At 38.6% G+C, this 19477-nt stretch overlaps 1 protein-coding gene across 1 annotated transcript in view; it reads right to left on the bottom strand.

Moving 5' to 3' along the window:
- Nucleotides 1-19477, bottom strand: part of LAMA3 (laminin subunit alpha 3) — a 69866-nt gene that overhangs the window by 11133 nt on the left and 39256 nt on the right. The window contains 21 exon segments of the mRNA XM_026058613.1: nucleotides 359-479; nucleotides 838-962; nucleotides 1815-1934; nucleotides 2677-2827; nucleotides 3374-3507; nucleotides 4018-4180; nucleotides 4282-4433; nucleotides 5627-5803; nucleotides 6845-6987; nucleotides 9084-9263; nucleotides 9347-9463; nucleotides 9874-9973; nucleotides 10578-10719; nucleotides 12074-12228; nucleotides 12774-12890; nucleotides 14323-14519; nucleotides 15676-15843; nucleotides 16399-16510; nucleotides 16610-16720; nucleotides 17233-17384; nucleotides 17777-17827. Of these exon segments, the coding sequence (XP_025914398.1) occupies nucleotides 359-479; nucleotides 838-962; nucleotides 1815-1934; nucleotides 2677-2827; nucleotides 3374-3507; nucleotides 4018-4180; nucleotides 4282-4433; nucleotides 5627-5803; nucleotides 6845-6987; nucleotides 9084-9263; nucleotides 9347-9463; nucleotides 9874-9973; nucleotides 10578-10719; nucleotides 12074-12228; nucleotides 12774-12890; nucleotides 14323-14519; nucleotides 15676-15843; nucleotides 16399-16510; nucleotides 16610-16720; nucleotides 17233-17384; nucleotides 17777-17827 (2888 nt within the window).

The raw sequence follows: 19477 nt of genomic DNA, 5'->3' as shown, positions 1-19477 counted from the left end.
GGCCTAATCAATAACTGAAAGCCAAAACAAATTTACATGATAAATATGCACTCTTAATTGTACAGAGTTTAAATTAAGATGGTAGACTATGCACTGGAGCAAAGTACCAAAGCAGGGGTGGATTCTCTTTTCTTTCTTATCTTCATACCAAGCTGTGGCTCTTCATTATCATCACATGTTAACCAAAAATAATTTTTGACCTCATGTAAGTAAGTAAAATATAATGCTTTTATATAATATAATATATCCTAAAATATAATCCTGCTTTTATAGATGAATCAGACTCTGCGATCTGGTGATCCCTTTTGGTCATGAATTTTATGCCCAGAAAAAATTTTAAAGTAATTTTGTTAGTTACCTTCCAGTTATCTGAACATTTCTTGCTGACACCAACAGTCTCATCAAAAATAACAGATGCAGTTCTAGGGTTTTTCACATTCTTCATGCAGCCTCGGAATGGAGGTGTGGATATATTAAAGCTGGTTTCAGAGAGTGGGAGAGAAAAAAAGAATTCAGTAACCTGGTATTTCAAAGCATTCACCAATATAATAGCCTATAGATGTTGACAATAAAATAAGAAACAGAAAAATAAAACAAAAGCAATCTTTATTGCACACACATGCTTAATGCTGATCAAAACCTTTTATCAGGACACACTCCAACAAAGAACCCACCATCAGCCAAAAATTGCAGATTATGATCATGTATCATAAACCGGTTATTTTCCAATCACATATGATACACAATATACAGTTTGAAAAAAAATACCTAAGGAAAGAGTTTAGATGAATGTCCCATAAAAAGGCTGTATATTATGGTCTTTTTATAGTAACTCACCGTTCCCTTAGAGAAGATGGAATTCCACCCAGGTAGTACTTAGTGAAACTGAAGACACTTATGTTGACACTAATACCAGGACTGACACGAACAATACCCTTACTTCTGGCAAGCAACAAACTAATCTGAAATAGGTGAATAATGAGAATTACTTCACTTAATAGCCTTTAATCCTGAATAATTGCAGTAGTGCAAAGGTACTTAGCAAAATTTTGGCATTTTAGCCAAAGCAAATGCCTGAGGAAAATGCTCTACTATCCAAATAAAGGATGAGTTTTTATTCTTCTCGAGAAGATTGCCCTAAAAATACACCTCACCTAACATTCACATATTGCCTTCTATTTGCAGTTGAAGATTGAGGAGCTGCTGCCTGATACGAAGACTAGATCAGTCAACTGACTGGAGGTAACTTGACCCAGTAGAGCATAAAGACTCCTTCCAGCAGTCCCTGCAACCTACACTATCTAGTTGAAGATGCAGGAAGGGGAAAAGGGAGAATGAATCAAAATAGCCATCAAAGGTTTTAACAATGTCCTTAAGATTTCACTTTAGTAGCACAACAAAACAGCTGGACTAAAGCTAAGCAGACAAGCAACAACAAAAAGATTACAAAAAGTAATCTCTATAAAGATCAGACTGGCCTGAAGAAATAAACCTTGAGCTGGTGAAAACACTTATCTACATATTAAAATAATGTTGATATTTACAATGAACACAGCTCTCTCTTAATAAAGCAATGCTCTCACAAAGGCTGTTTTCTCTTGTGGTTATTCTGTAAAAATTGAACTTGGTCATAGGAATGCATGACAGTAGACAGTGTAAAGATTCATTTTCATATGTTCAAACTAATCCTATCCAGCTCAATCTTCTCAACACAAAAGCAAAACTTCACAGCTAAACCTTACTATAGGATGTTTAGTTTCAGCTAATGTGTATTTCCACAAGTAATGGTCACTTAATTGTTTAAAAGGACATACTTGTTTATATGTTCCATCATTTACAATTGCATTGTTTTCTTTTTCCTTTGGAGGCCCAGAGTCAATTTTGTATCTAAAAACTGGATGACCGTTTTTAATGAGTATACTGATGAACTGATCCTGCAGTAAGAACAAAAATAATTTAAAAAATTAAACTGTGCAACATTTCCTGTATATTTCACTGTCATGTGAATTAATGAAGCTATCTAGTTATTTCAACAAAGCTTTAGGGGGAAAAGAAAACACAAAACAGCATAAAACTTATAATAGTTACTATAATTACTTTAAACTCTTACGAACAGATCTAGTGTCAGCTCTCCAAATCTCTAGAGGACTTTTTCTCATTTCAAGATGTCTACCTATTTTTTACAGCATTAAGAAATTACTAGTACCTGTTACAGTGACTGTAAACATTCTTATAATATTATTAGCTAAGTAGTATCATTGCTGTGTTTTGACCAGCTTTTACAGGTATAATTAACCACTTTCTAAATTCTTCCTTACTGTGTTACCAAACACATCTAGATTTGGGAAGGAGACGGCAATTCCATTTTTGGAGGATTTCAAAATCAAAATTGGTTTGATTCAAATTACAAAATGAAATCCCTCAAATTCTGAATTCTCTGCACAGCCTAACAGAGGAGCTATCTGGAATGATTTTTTCTCAACTATGAAAAATGAGTCTTCAAGCAGCCATAAAATATACAGCAGAATATACTAATCTGTTACACAGACAAACATAACAGTTTTAAGAAACTTTATCACAGTTATTACTAAATCTAGCATGTTCTCAATTACGTGAAGTTTTTAAAAAATTTCTTGTACCACAGAACACCACAGACAGAGGCACTCCATGAATTACCTCATTTGCTGCAAAAAACACTAGGCCTTCATCTGCAGTAGTCTGAATTGTCTGTTCATAGCGTGCTGGTATGTAAGCATTTATTTCTTTAGATGTGACACTGGCATAACCAGTGCCTTCAAAATAGCTTTGGTCAGACTCTTCTTTATACCTGCAACAATGTGACAGATGAGAATATATGAGAGCAAAAATTCCCACTACAGGGACTTACTGTCATTATCATTTAAAAAAAGCTTAAGCTAAAAGAGTTTGGTACAGGGCCACTAATAGGGCCAAATTCTGATCTAACCCAATTAAAGAGAAAATCTTCCACTGGCTTCTATTGGATTTGCCTATGGTCTTTACAGAGGAAAAGTCTGAATTTAAATTTTTAGTGACTGAATTTTTCCACTTAATACAATATTTATCCTATAAAGAAGCTGAATACATTAGTCCACGGATTTGGGACTTCAATTTTTGTCTGGGTATTGCAATGTTTAAGTTCTTGGCCAGTGGACTGAGATTGCCATAGATGTGAATGTTGCCAACACTGAGGATTTTCTCTAGGAAATGCAGTTAATGATCAAGAGTTAGAGAAAAATCACCAGTTCAGCTACAGTGCTTATTCTCCTGGATGTGAAGAGACAAGAATTCCTGATGATAAAATAACAGAACTGTGAATTTCTTACTGTAAAACACTCTTGTGTTTATATCATACCTTCTGCACGGTTGCACTTCAGTGGTATTGAGATTAAATGTCCTCTTGAAGTTGTACAGGCTCAAAATATTCTCATTTAAGTTGTCTAATTCAATGCAGCCTTCATAATGAGGATAGTCTAGCTTATGCGGAGGCTGCAAAATAGTGTCATCAAAAACATACTGTCAGTATCAGCTGAAAAAATTTTACATTGACATGTATCTGCTAGTACTTATTGCAAATTTTAATAAGACACAGAATATGATATTCTAAATATCATAAAGCTATTGTATGTTTGGATATAATATACAAATCATCCAACACCACCCCAGGAGTACTACCGCACAGTTTAAAGCGGGGTCATGTGGGTAGATTGAGGAAAACACTTAGCAGGGCTGGACAGCTGTCATGCTGTCCTTGGTAGATGAAAAAAACATTATGCTCCCTTCTTTGAGTTCTAGCATACTACAAGCCAGGCAGCTTCTGCAGGATGAAGCATCTTCTTTCTCCCTCTTTATTCCTGCTTGCATGGATAAACTTTTATGCAAGCAAGAATACAGTCTGGCACCCCACCTTTGAAAGACTGCTAGTTCCAATCTTAATTGTAAGAACAACAGAATAATTAATACTGAAATTTTTTTAAAAGCCTAAGCAATTCTTTTTACCCTAAAATCTGGTGGGTATCCTCCAACATAAAAGACAACATTGCTGGGATCAAGATTTAGGAGAGTGTGACTCTCTCCACTGTTCCCATTCAAAGGCTTTTCATACTCTGGAGAAGTTGATGTAGCTGCTTTGATGTAATTCAGCTTCGCATACTGGTATATCCTAAAATGAAAACAGAAAGGCAAAATAACACATTTAATTAAAAAAGATGTTCTTAACAGGTTCTGGAAGAGCATATCTGTTGCACACTGTGGATCTTTTACCTTTCAAACTTAACTTGATCCAAAATGGCTTCCTCAGTGTTGCTCTCGGTCACCAATGGCTCCACATCTATTTCCGCCTCGTTGCCTCCCAGGTTATAGACACAAGTGAGGTGACCACGTTTCAGGGCCATACCGATATAGTCCTGGGAAGCCTAAGAATAGCAAAGCAAGTAATCATTAATAAATGATTCATGTTAGTGATGGTCAGTATTTTCTCAGAGACAATATCATACTGTGAATGAGTCAGAAGAAGTCCACCTCCTCTAACATATAAAGCACTGTGATCAGATTTTTATTAAATTTATCGGTTCTATTTCTGGGAAGAATAAATTGTAGTCCTATGTGTTGCACTGATTCAGTGAAGGTATTTATAATTTAACTGAGGAGTCATGAGTAGCTTTTTATTTTTATAACAATAATAGTTAAAATAATTTCCACTTTTGTAACATCTTCTGGCTAAAGTCATGAAAATGTGACACATTTAGTAAAAATGTAGACTCAACACTCCTGTGAAATAAAAGGAACATTAGGAACAACACTCAATCAAGGGCAACGGTTCCTACTGAGATGACTAGAAGCAGTAATTTTCCCCCAAAATTTGTGTTTTATTTCTTCAACATACCATCTTTCACAGGGAAAAATTAAATCTCTGTCAATGGGTATCCTGGCCAGATGTTCAGGGGAGAAAAAGGGTGAAATCCAGTGTAGAATAACTACCTTTAAACAGCTGTCAATCTATGCATAAGACTTACTACAGATACAGCTGCTGTCAGATAAAAAGACATAAAAATACATAGTTAGGCATCTCATGTGCAGGAAAAATTTGAAATGTTTGTTGGTGCCTGTGCAAGCAGGAATGTACAAACAAGTCTGTATTATTCTGCATATTCAGGAGAGGCAGAAATTAAGAGGTGAGAGGCTGAGTCTTAAAATGAAAAGATCACTTTTTTTTGTTTTTTTTACCTAATACAGAAAACCACAGTTCTTTATCTTATGATAACAGTCAAAGATCTGAAACAGGAGAACTGAGTTTGTGCTGAGTGCTGAAGAAACACAGCTAGTTCTGACAAGATTATATGACGATATCCATGACTGAGAAGTAACTTCTGAAGCAGCAAAACAACAAACTGTCAAAGAGGAAAATAGTTATTCACCCAACAAGTTACTTTGTCAGTGGAGGAATGAACCGGTCTTAACAGGACACTTCTTCCACCACATAATGGCAATTATAAAAAATTAGGCTAACAGTAGCTACAAACTTCAATCAAAATAAATTGTCTTTTGTTTATTTCTCAAAGCATGTTGCCTGTTTTAAAAGTTGTATTAAATTGCAAAATATACCTACATCTTTACTACCCAGGTACAGGACAAACATATTTGGTGCCCTCTGGAGGATATCTGATCTTTTCTGAGGTCTTTGGAGAAAGAAAGAAAGTGAAGTATAGCCTCTCAAATCTTCAAGGTTCCTTGGAGGTCGAACTTCTACCCCAGAGCTGCCATTGAACCTCATAGGAAGAGCAACCTATTAAGAAAACAAATTCAGTTAGCTAAAAGTAGCTGCTGCAGGTATTTCTACTTATCTCACTGTTGTGTGAATGAATGGCTCTGATCCTAACAAACAATATAACTACGAATCAGGATGGATAAAACTGTATTATCAGTACTTATCACTTACACAGCACATTTTTTCTTCAGTATTTAGTAATCAACCCTCACCGCACCTGTGTCAAATAATTGTTACCTTCACTGTACACACAGGGGAGGATGTGCCTTGCAGCTCTAAAGAGCAGACCTACAAATTACTTAGATGTCTATTTACATATCTTCATGCTTCACTTAGCTGGACTTGATTGCTGGAAATTAAAATGAACCACTATTAATAAAGATATCTTCTATTACAGCTCTTTACACCAGGGTCACAGATTCATATTATTCATTATAAGGACGCTATGTTAATTGTGATTACCTCAGGGACGTTTCTGCCGCTATCCGAGACCACACTATCCCTTGAGCAACTATAGCAGTTGCTTAAATGGAAAAAGGGCATCCTAACAAGAATATGTTAGTAGCTGACTTCTAATGTGGTGAGGCAGTTAGAGACATGAGAGGCAGCAGCACGTGCTTACACAGCTTTTTAGGACGCACCAGTGCTCCACGAGCCATGCATTGGTGGAGAACCCTGCCTCTGAGCTACAGAGCTGACTTTACCCCTGCTATCAAAGAAAAGTCACCACAACATACCTTGGAAGGAAAGAGACTATTGTACAAATGGGGATTGTAGAGATGATCTGGAAAAAAAAAACTACAAGAGGAAGGAAGGAGCAGGAAGGAAGCTATATGATGGTACTGTATCCACCACTCTATTATGTATGAATTATTATAATTCCCATCCTCACAGTTGCTGTAAGTGCTGGGTGGTGCTACTGGGTTGAATTTATGTCCCGTCTTTCATGCACGTTTTAACAAAATGATTTAGAAGAAGAATAAAAGCACTGCTGTGTGCCCACGCCACTGAGATCAACCATGACCTCAGGACAGGCTCAGGACAGTGTTCAGGACAGACCTTGTTTGCAGCATCTCTTGCCTGCTGAATAAGCTCCCTTATGCGATTTACGTTCTCAGAGATGTTGCTTATTGGCATTAGCTGTTGGTTAATACTCTCAATCTTGCTGAATAGATCCGGAAGCGTGTTTGTCAACATTGTTACTGAAATGAAAGAAAAAACATCATTGAGGGTAGAAAGGAGGAGGAAAATGGATGCAAAATATGAGAAATGATTATATGGTTATCATTAAAGCAGTGAAGGGGGTGACTGCAGAACTGTTTTCATCAGTTCCACAATACTACGGATTTCTCATTGAAACTAGCAATTTACACAGTAAATATTATACTCCTGGGATCTGTGACCAAAGGTATTTGCGGAAGCAGACAGAACTAGCAGTTCCAAAAAGGTGTTAGATAAATTCAATCCACAAACAGCTACTAAATAAGAGGCATGGATGTTCTCTTTAAAACTATTATCCATTGACTACGGATACTAGGGGAGTAATGGAGAACACATAGGGTCAGGCTTATGTGCATTCCCTTGAATAGCATCTCCTGTCGCCACTGTTGAAGAGTGAATACTAGAGTAGGGAGACCATTGGTCTGACCTAATAGGGTATTTCTTATGTTCTTGTGTCAGGGTTGTCAGTCATCACAGTTCGATAGTGAGTCTCACAGTATTTTGGAAGGTTCAGTTTCAGGAGAAGAAGAGATATTATGAAAATCTCAACTTTCATTAAACAGGAAACAATTTTTCAGCTCTTGTGATTGCAAAGAAAAGATGGAAACATTAGAAGACTGCAACCTAAAGATGCAGAAGCCCAATAAAAATAAATCCAGACCTATTATTTTTCTAAATATGACTTCTAAACTGATCTCATATCTGCAGGGATGATTCATGACTCGGCAGTAACACGCAGTGCTAGCTGTTACAATTATCTTGATTATTCAAAATGTTTTATCTCACTTGAATTTATCAGATAAAGTTGCTGAAAAGATGAAAAAAGATCCCTGTAAGTGGTTTGGCTTTGTGATTGCCCCTTATTTTGTATTCTACATGGTCTTTGTATACAATGGATGCTAAGGGTGGAATCCACTTCACTTAATTTCAGCTGACAGTCTAATTGTCTAGGTCTTTTCTGTAGTCAGTGTAGTAGAAAATACGACTTCAGGAGCAAATCATGGTATTAGCTGTGCTGCCATCCAGAGAGACTTGGACAGGCTGGAGAGGTGGGCGGAGAGGAACCTCATGAAGTTCAACAAAGGCAAGTGCAGGGTCCTGCACCTGGGGAGGAATAACCCCAGCCACCAGGACAGGTTGGGGGTTGACCTGCTGGAAAGCAGCTCTGCCGAGAAGGACCTGGGAGTGCTGGTGGACACCAGGTTAACCATGAGGCAGCAATGTGCCCTTGTGGCCAAGAAGGCCAATGGTGTCCTGGGGTGCATCAGGAAGAGTGTTGCCAGCAGGTCGAGGGAGGTGATTCTCCCCCTCTACTCAGCCCTGCTGAGGCCACATCTGGAGTACTGTGTCCAGTTCTGGGCTCCCCAGTACAAGAGGGATGTGGCACTACTGGAGCAAGTCCAGCGAAGGGCTACAAAGATGATTAGGGGACTGGAGCATCTCTCTTATGAGGAAAGACTGAGAGAGCTGGGCCTGTTTAGCTTGGAGAAGAGAAGGCTGAGAGGAGATCTTATCAATGTGTACAAGTATCTGAAGGGAGGGTGTCGAGAGGATGGAGCCAGACTCTTTTCAGTGGTGCCCAGTGACAGGATGCGAGGCAACGGGCACAAACTGAAACACAGACGCTTCCATCTGAACATGAGGAAAAACTTTTACACTGTGAGGGTGACAGAGCACTGGAACAGGTTGCCCAGAGAGGTTGTGGAGTCTCCTTCTCTGGAGATATTCAAAACCCGCCTGGACGCAATCCTGTGCAACGTGCTCCAGGTGACCCTGCTTGAGCAGGGGGGTTGGACTAGATGATCTCCAGAGGTCCCTTCCAACCTCAACCATTCTGTGATTCTGTGATTAGTTTTAAACCCATAACTCAGGATGGCCTGAACTACCTTCTGCAGTGTCTGTCTCTTTCCATTGGCAATAAAAGAAGTTCAGATAATTAGCATAGGCTAGATGCCTAACTTTTAGATGACTAAAATTAGAGAAGACCATTCCTGCTGCAGAACTAACTGGGTTCACCTAACAGTGATTTAACAGGTGTCAGACGGTGAGCACTTGCAATAGCACTTACAACACCCACCTGAATTGTTTGCCTCCGTCAACATTTTATGGAAGTCAGCGCTCTGTGTGCTTCCATAGGTACTCTTAATTTTTTCCACATCTGCTTGAATTGGGAGCAGTTCACCTAATACATTAGTCATGACATCCTTGGCACTTTTTACCATGCTCTTTGCATTGGTGATTTTGCTGTCGATATCATCTGAAACGCACACAAACACATGTGCAGATTCTTATAGTAATAGGTGAACGAGGGAAAATAAAAGTGAACAGTAAGTAACTGACCTCTGTTTATCCCATTGAGATTATTTTGAAGAGTAACAAGATCAATTTGTAGTTCATCCTTCTGTCCATCAACAACACCGACTCTTTGATTTATGTCTTCAAGGTCTGGACCAATAACTGCAAAACAGTAAATCTGCCTTCAGAGTTTTATACAGAAATACCACCTCTCTGATGGACAGATCGCATGGTAGCATCAGTCTGCACCACTGAACAGATCTTACATTGCCACTGAGGTTTGAATGTACTGCAAAACAAATGCAAGGCTTGGAAGTTTTGCTGGAGGGGAATGCTGCGAAAAGAGGGAAAAGGGAACAGCTGGACACCTCACATTCCCAAACATAGCAGAGGTGAGAAATCTACTTCCTTGCCCATGAAAATAACTATCATGATATGTTCCATTTTAATGGCACTATCCTCATCTGGTTAAATATGTGCTGAAATGCTTCACTGAACTGTGAAAATTGCATCATTCAATGAAAATTTCTAATACTGTGCCAACATTTCTGCTATTGCTTTCTTTCTGGTACCTTTTAATGTCCTTTCAGTCTCCCGTGCTTGTTTCAAGAGCGCACTGCTCTCAGCTTTTAACCTTGCAGCTTTTCCTGATAGGTCTTCTCTCTTCACTGTCTGGTAATAGAAGCATTGTACTATAAGTTTGTTTTAATAATTATACTAAAATCTTAAGTAGTAAGAAAAGATAGCCCAATCCAGTTTAAAAAATAAATACACAAGGGCTGAGATTTCATGCAAAGAACAAGACCCTCCAACCACAATTATCCAGATTAATCTAGCCATAACACAGCCTTGGTCTTTGACAAAGTTCTAACAGAGTTTGGGGCATCAGACAGCAATTACAGAAATACAGCTGTTAGATACTACTCTCCTGCTGGAGCACTCACGGGCATTACTAGAGCAAAATAAAAGAGAAGAGCTGAAACCACCTTCTGTGATTATCAGTACTGGGTCACGCAGACCTCTCTTATTTTGCACTGCAATGGACAAGGAGTATTCACATGGACAGCCTCACCAGAAAGGCAGTAACTAGCCTCTTTAATGCTCAAGCAAGACTAATATACAAACATGCAAAACAGCAACTTCCTCATATAATGGCCACAGGTAAACAAGGCATGCTAAGACAAACAGGTCTTTGACTTTGGTGCCCCTCTGATAGTAAAAAATGTTATCTAGCTGTAACAAACTTACCATCGTTTGGCTACTAATGGGGACTTACCAATAAAGCTGAGTCAGCTGCACCCCCAGCTCTGTTGGCTGCTTCCTCCGCTGCTTTGATGGCATTAATAATATTGTCATAGGCAGTAGAAGCTTCCACAGCACAGCTTACCAACTCATCCTTCCTGGCATTGTTCTTTATTCTGTAGGAAACACGGTGAAAAATGCAGTCTTCTGCAAAGACCACAGACTTCGAGAAGCATACTGAACAGACCTGAACTCAGTAGTTTTTAATCAATATCAATACAGAAAATGTTTTTTCAGTTAGATCTTTAATTTCATTCTGCAAAAATGTCAAACTTAGAAGCAGACCAATATGAAAAGATTCTTTAGAAGACAGGACAAGTTCAGGTACTTGGCAAGATACAATTGTGGATATCCAAAGTAGTGTTTGCGTGACTAAGATAGAGAGAATTCCCCAACACACAGGTCAGTGAGTCACCTCCATCACAGCCCCCAAAATATAATTCAGTTCAGAGGATTAGTTCAGAGCACTACAGCTTCCAGATAATTTCTGACTGCTCCAGTGGCCTATAGAAGTGGCCGCTGATGGAGCACAAGACAGCAACTTTGAGACCACTTGTTCTTGCTGCAAGAACCAGTGTGATAGCTCTGAAATAAGAAACAATAGAGAAAATATCTTGTACCCATTCCACTTGAGCTATGCAACCACCCAATACTAGCTACCTTGTATTTGTGTGAACACTGTCTTGTTAACTGAAAAAGTCACACTGAAAACTAACAAAAAAACCCAACAGTTTTTTACCAAGAATTTTCCAGCTAAATTTTGTCTTTTGGAATTTAACTTTTTGAACTGGTATATATAGCTCATATAATGACAAAATGCAAACAATTTGCACAAAGAAAAATTAGGGTTCTGCTTTTTCTGTTTCTTTCCAAAGTACTGTTGAAGGCCTCCAAAACCTCCCTCATATTTCCAAGGTAAAGTACAAACAATGGAGAGAGAAAACCTGAGTCATATCAAGTTTTCCTATCTTTGCCTTTCTAGAAGATTCCTTGAAGGATGAGAAAACTATGGGAATTCTTTAACTCATTAATGCTAAACAGGCATGTTTGAAGACTCTGCTAAGATACCATTTCTCCCAGTTATTTGTCCCAGTTCATTCCCATCATAAAGGTATGAGTACAAATACCTAAAATAACACTACAAAAATTATTCTAAACATCTTCCCACTCCCTGCATGAGGATTTTCTCTCTTGTTCATGAAATGTTGCTGTAGTGCAGTAATGCATTATTCTCAACCCCAAACAGTTCTCGAGAAAAATAGAAGAAAAATTCAGGAAAATACAGAAAGACCCGTTTCTGCAAAAGGGAAAGCTTGCAAGAAATTGCCATGTATCCTGTAGAGGCAGAAAAAGGCACAAACAGAATTTTTTCTGGCTTTGCAAAAGGTCATAAAAGCAAGTGAAGTTACAGACATTGCAACCGTGGATGTGATGTACAAAACTTGCTCATTTACAAGAATGGTAACATACTCATCCAATTGTTTTGCCAAGGCTTGCAAAGATTTGGCATGATCCTCAGCCTTCACCACCAGAGGTTCTTTGCTGGCTGATAAGGAACTGTTTGTCAGCTTTTCATTCAGATCCTTCCTTGCTCCATCAAGCTGAGCAGCCAGACTTTCATATTCCTATGGGTTTATAAAGATAAAATTTAATCCGTATTCATATATGTTTGATTTTGTCCTTGCCACCTTTAGTGTGACATATACATTGCACCTGAGAAGACCAAGGGGAAAAACAACCTTTTCCCACATACTCTGGAGTTTATTGTAAATAACTGCTAGTCGTTACATTCTGCTTTTATGTCCATTACATAACAACATAAAAACTGCCATACTGAGTCAGACCAAAAGTCTTTCTAGCCCAGTACCTTGTCTCTGACAGTGGCTAAAAGCAATTGCCTAGAGAGATGCACAAGAACAGCACAATCACGTAACAATATTGCTCCCAGCTACCCTCCCAAACATCTGTGGCTCAGTGTCTTTCTCAGACACATAATAACCCTCTCTTCCAAGAACTTGTCCAGGCAGGCTCCTCTTAGAGCCTGAGATCCTTCCCTTCCCTTCTTGTGTGGCTCAGATAAGCCTCACGTTCTAGACATGGAGGTTTGCTACCCTTTACACTGACAGCAGGATTTTTTTTTTTAATCTTAACTTAAACAGGTTAACTGTACCTCTTTGCTCTTCTGCAATAATCCAAGTACACCATTAGCTTGTGTCAGGGAAGTTTGGGTAGAGCTCAAAATATCCAAGATATTGTTCTGATGTAAATTTGTCTCATCAATCCGTTTCTGAGGAAAAATAAAGGGTTGAATAACATGTGATTGGTTCAAAGATGAGAGACAGGGAAAATCATATCTACGTAGTCTAGCTTGCAGTAGGATTTTCCAAAGATACTTTTACTATGTTAATCAGGTGCCTATAGTGTTTAGGATCTAATGCCATCTTAATGATGATAAGAGTGAGAAACTCAGAAATTTGCAGTAGTAACAGCAGAGCGCCTCAAGACAGCTGAGCAGCAGGCTACAGAAGTTCAGTTATTAACTCTCAGACAATGAAAAAGTAGTACTAGTGAACTCAAATGGACTGGCAAGACAGACCATCTAAGTCTCTGTTCTCTCAGATCTGGAAACTATATCAACAGCTCCCTGGTGACTGCTTCTCTTTCTCAGAGGCAGAAATAAAATCTTTACATTATCCTTTGGATTGGGAATCTCACCAGAAAGGGGGTGTGAAGCCTCCCCATCTTACCCTATGAAGACTTGGAGGGGAAAACGAATGAAATTTCTTGGTCTAGAGCAGCCCTGTGACAGTTTACACAGTAGCTCTGGGGTAGAGGCACATTATCAGCTCAATCAGACAAGTTGTATGGGTAGGTAAGCGAGTGTTCACCCTCTTCAGTGGTGTTTCTATCATTGTAACATGTCAAATCTCTCTCTAACAGAGAAGTGTATCAGCATATTTATGACATGTACAGATGCCTCCATCTTTTAAGACAACTGTGCTTACTGATGTGATGCACATATTGTACTGTTCATGCACATAAAGGTACAACTTAACAATTAAAGGTAAAGGTCAATGCAGAAATTATTTTGTCAACCCGTGCTAGCAAACTAGAGAACAGGAGTGTGGTAAAACAGTGACATATTTCAGCAAAAATCCAATTCATTTAAAAGAATGGGTCCTGTAGCACTCTGGTATTTCTTGCATTATTTCATAAAAAACTCTAAAAATTAAGCAGTGTTTAAGAATGACAGCTCTTTCTTGTCACCTTTCGGATGAGACCTTAGGAGCAGTTATGTAGACTATTAATCCCAAAATAATTTAACAGTATGGCACACATTATTGCTTTCATTGTTCATGGCTTTTAAAGCCAAATACTTTAAGGACATTACTACAAGAAGTACATCAGAATCAGGAATTTCATCTAGAATAGGAGACAAAATGGCTAGTTACAGCTGAAGAGAATGGACAGGCAGAGACTCTCCTTCCTATCTCTCACTAGACCTACATCCTTTTCACACTGTCCTGGTCACACAGAAAGGCCACATGTAGAAGTAGACTACATTTATACCTGGGCATACGTGGATTGACAGAAAGAGACCTCAGAGAAAGTTTAAAGAATTTATGCCACTTGGCTTTGCAAGGCCAAAAGCAGCAATAAAAAACACCCCCTATAGCCTGAGATTTAATTTTCTTCTCCCAAACCCCAAGTGCTATTACCTTAATGTCTTCCAACAGAACTCCGTTATCTCTGTTTAAATTTTCAGCCTGCTTGATTTGTCCAGTGGCCTCATTCAGAGCTTCACGAAGATCAGTGAGTTTGGATTCATATTCATTCAATGAATCCCTCACAATTTTAACAAGCCCATGATTTTCTTGGTGGTACTTTTGTAGTTCATTCTTAACATGTGCCAGTACTGCAGTATCAGAACCAGAAAGAAAAGCTTTGTTCAGAGAAGAAGGGAACCAAAACAAACCTCCTTCAGTAGGGCTTAACATTAGGATTAGAAAGCTGTGGTGATGTGACTAAACATCCTTTGCATTGCTATAGTATCAGTAATACTATAGCAGATATATTATTCAGCATCTCACTGGCTCAAATTTGCTCACAAAACTGCTGCTGCAGACATGGAGCATACTCTTACAGAAAAGCATTTATTTGGCTATTTCTAAATTAAATAAGGATGATCTTCTGGATATATTGAATTATTTTCTTTTTTAATACAAAACTAACACAATTTCATCACCATTTTCATCTACAATGTAGACATCTGCATCCCAGTTAGTCATTAAAGCTTCCTCTGTAATCAGCAGAGAGATACATGCACTTCCAGGTCACATTTCATCTCACAGAAGGTAGAAACCTAAAACAGGTAACATGAATCACACTCTTTAAGAGTGTCCATTTCACTGCCTACACATAGGATACAGAAGAGTTGCTCAGAGGTAGGTATCAAAATCCAAAGTTAAGGAAGACGAATCTCACTCATAAAGTCCTTCACACTTCTCAGCTATAACCCTGGTTAGGAGAGAAGGCTGTGACCTTGCTATCCTTGCTGTCTCTACTATGCAGAATCAGGTTACTGGCTGTCCCAGTCAAACACATGCAGAGAACATAAAATGGAGTACAACTAAAACTTCTGTACTTCCTTATCCTTTTATGACCTGAGCCTTGTATTACTCTATTGGCTTCTTAACATGTGACTTTAAATTACACGTGTAATTTTTCTAAAAGAGCTACAGGTACCATATCTTATATATTATAATACATAGAAGCACTGGGTAAGTATATATAATCAGCTACATTTTTTACTGACATTCCTCTAGTTATTAAAGATGACTGTACTGGGTTTCTTCCCCAATCCAACTCAGTTTCTTTCATAACAAAGTAAAAATGCCTTTAAATGCCCTACAGAATTACCACTTTGATTTTGACTAACAATTACTACAAACCCAGCGATACTTGCAAAATGCCCCTCCCTGCACTCCATCCCAAACAGTCAATAATGCTTTGGATTTAAGACTGATCTTTCTAGAGAACCAAAAGAAGAAGCTGGGAGAACAAGCCCTTACGCAGCTGAGCTTCTCTTCTCTCCTCCTCTGCATCTGTTTGCAGTTGGCCAAAGTTGCGGTTTCGCATCTCTGTCATCATTCGTTGAGCTTCAGCCAGTTCTTTGGCAGCATCCCCCAAGGGCAAATTGTTACCTTCTGCATTTGTACCAGCTATTTGTTCCAAGAGCACTGAAAAAAAGAAGTCAAAAGAAGTCAAAAGAAGTCAAACAGAGGATGCACTTAAGCCTATGCAACAGACACAAATCACAGGGCTGCTATCCTTTCTGAAAAAGGCATGCCTATTCCTGAATTCATTAATGAAGTAGATCCATTTTGTGTTAATTGTACCAATCAGAAGTACCCTGTGTCACACCACCAAAGTTAGTAAGATGGAATCAGGCTTGAAACTTGTCCAAAATTACCAAATTCCCAGCAATAATTTTAAGCATCTAATTTAAAATACCCTATGTTAGCAATCCAGGCTAAAGTCAGGACAGTCAACCAGGTGCTCTAAATTGCCCTCTGGAAAAGCTTCTCTGTCCCTATTCACTATATAGGGAGGGTAGGTGCCTAAATTTGCATCATATATAAGATTTTTAATAGGAAGAGTGAATTCCACACCTATGTCTAACTTTCTATTTTATGAAGCTGTTTTCTGAAAAAAATCTCATGCTTAATTAAGAATATTGTAAGTAGACTGTTCATAAAACAAAACATACTGGAAACCATTGGAACCATTTTTACCTTGTATATTATTGACAACTATTTGTATTCTTGAAACCAAATCCTTTCCTTTCTGATTAGTTTCACCAAAATTATTAAATAATCTCTCTGCTGTCTTGTAGTTCATTTCAGCCTAGAAAGGGAAAAAAGCAATTACATTAAAGATACCTGGATACAACAAATTAATATGCAGTTAAGAGAAGTTTATTTTTAAATTAATTTAGTAAGTCACCTTTTCCTGGAGAGCATTTACATCACGATTTAGGTTAATGAAGTCTGTCTCCAACTCATCTGCCTTTGAACCCTGATTATGAACAACAGAACGGTAATTGTTCAATAAGACCTGGAACAAAAGTAAAAAGAATTTCAGTAAATCACCCAGACACAGGAGATAATGAGCAAAAATTCACTGGCTTAGATCTTTGCCCAAGGTAAATAAAGACAGCATTACTAACTTCATAGCTGACCAATTTAACAGCTGGGTCTTTGTTTCTGTGAGTCCGGCAACTGCTTTTCAACTAAGGAAAATTCATTTAGAATGTAATGTTTACAGTAATTCAGAGGCATGAAGTGCTGGAAAAAGATAGGGCTATAGGGAAACCTCAAACATAGAGCTTTCAAGTTGAGTAGGCCTAAGAAAAAGCAGAGATACTCATTCCCTTTCAGAGCACAAGATAGAACTAAAAGCTTTCTGCCAACAGGTGGAGCCCAGTACTGTCAAGATGCAGCACTTGAAATTAAAAGTTCATCAATGTCTGCTTGTAAACTGACAAAAAATGGCATAAATTCCCAGGTTCAGCTCTTGTATGCTTAACCTGAAATCAATTTAAGACTGCTCCTTTTATGTGTGTGTACCTTTAAGTCCTTGATGCGTGTTTCCAAATGTCTCATCTGCTCCAGTGTGTGGGTACTCGCATGGACATTTTGCAGCTGAGACTTAATCAGCTGAAGCTCATCACCTATTGTGCTCAAATCCTTCAGCAATGTAATTACACAGCTATCACAAGCTGAAGAGAAAGAGCATGAGCAAAGGAAAACAATACATATTATTGATATTTTGCACAGAGAACATTGCACTGAGCACATTAATAAATAAGATGCAGTGGAAACTTTTTGATGCTTGTCACCTGGTGGCACCTGAAGAACAAAGGCAACAACAAGGCCCGCAGTATTAAGGAGAGTGACCAAACCCAGAAGTGAGGAGGAGGCCCCACCTACATCTGGCTAAATGGCCTTTTTAATCATATTTCCCAAATGTTTGCTTGACTGTTTGCTTTTTAAAGATTCATTACAGGACACCGCCATGCCTTTTTAAAATCTGCCACCTTTAAAACAGTCATCAGTATATATCCAAAGCCAGAAATCAGCAATCTAAGTGCAGTTCTGTTTTATTACTTACAGTCACAATCTTCATCAGGATCCACATCTTTTGGTTCATTATTTAAACATTCTGAAATCAGAAAACTATCATCAGTAACCAAGATTTTCTTATGGAAATGTTACTATTGCATTTTTACACTCACTTTGCATGGTTGGCAGCCATGAAAACACTGTGCAGCCCTCTCATAAATCCATAATCAGTGTGAACTAGCTAGAATGTCCAGAAGGCTTGAGAGTGCTGAGTTCAGCTCCCACTTGTGCCTTGCTGAGATCTACATCTTATTCATCCCTCAAAAGTGGACTGTAACCTCATAATATATGCTACTTGTGTAGCAGCAGGAAGCTCTCTTGCATCAAGGCTGCTGAATCTATTTCATTTTGCCTAGAATAATAATACTGTGATTGGAGCCAAGACTATAGAGCCTACTAGTTAAAGCATGTACCCAAGACATAGGTTCAAACCCTTTATCTACCTCAGCATCCACGTTCGAACCACAGATTCTTATTCCCAAAGGATTTTAATCCACAAGGTACTGAGAAGTGTTTATGGCCTTCTTTCATAGCTGCTCCAGTTTGCATGATTAAGAGATTAATCAGGCTTGAGAGAAATGCTGAGTGTGTGGATGGAAGGAGGCACTGTCCGTAACCTAAAGCACGGAGCCTGGGCCACAGATACGGGTGGTATACAGGTGGTATAGACACTGCCATCAGACTTTCCAACAAGCCAGCTCAAGTGACTGCCTGTCCCATGTGCTGTTTTCTTACAAAACTTGTTATAAGAAGGTTAACAATCTCCAGGCATTTGTAGGATTCTTACCCGGAATTCTAACTTTTAGGAAGCCGGAGAGGAGCTGGCTCCTAAAAATATCATCATATAGGACAGGAATCTCCCCACCTTTATGCCTAGGTCCCTGTTAACAGATTTGGTCCTATTGGCTACTGCAAAACTCACAGGGCTGCCATCTCCTGTTGAAAATGAAAAGGGCTGAGCAAGTCTTTTCCTTCAGAGGATGCACACAGGATATAGCAGTCTTTGCTGCTGCTGTCAAGAGTCAACAACAGCTTGCAACTGTGAGAGGTTACCGTGATAAAATTAACTGTGAGAGGCTACCGTGATAAAATTAACTGAACTTTAAGAGTAGCATGAAACAGCCTGGAACAAACTGCCTAGCTGTGCCATTTCCTTTGGCACTTGCACATTAAGTCATCAGGAAGTTAAACAGGATTGGTAGTGAGCATTCCTGCCAAAATAAGAAAAGTCACAAAGAATGTATTTGTAAGAGAATGATGGAAATTATTTTGAAAGCAAATACACGTGCAGTCCTGCTGTTGTATAATTCAGCTAACACCAGGCACATTTCAGCTGTGGCGGTGAAGTATCAATTAAATAAAACTATTATTACAGCTTGTGCACCAATGACATCAGCCAAGAAATGATGAAATGAAAAAATTCAGCCAAGTACCAAACATCATACACATATAAACCTGCTAGAACATGCTGTGCTGCTGATCACAGAAGGTTTTATTGCTAATGTGGAAAAAAAGATGGCTGATCAGAATATATTGTTGGAGACAAACTGAAAACAAACTGGCTTGCTGAATTTTGCCCTAAGGATTAGTTTGTCCTAGCAAACTCTTGCTTCAAAAAGAGAGGAATGATAAAACATCAAACACTGCTTGGATTCGTTCCACACAAAATATAAATATAATAAAGATGCCT

The sequence above is a fragment of the Apteryx rowi genome, unplaced genomic scaffold (genome assembly GCF_003343035.1).
Source record: "Apteryx rowi isolate R43461 unplaced genomic scaffold, aptRow1 scaffold_149, whole genome shotgun sequence".
NCBI lineage: Eukaryota > Metazoa > Chordata > Aves > Apterygiformes > Apterygidae > Apteryx > Apteryx rowi.
Note: the sequence above shows the minus strand (reverse complement) of the source record. Positions and strands in the feature narration are given on the sequence as shown.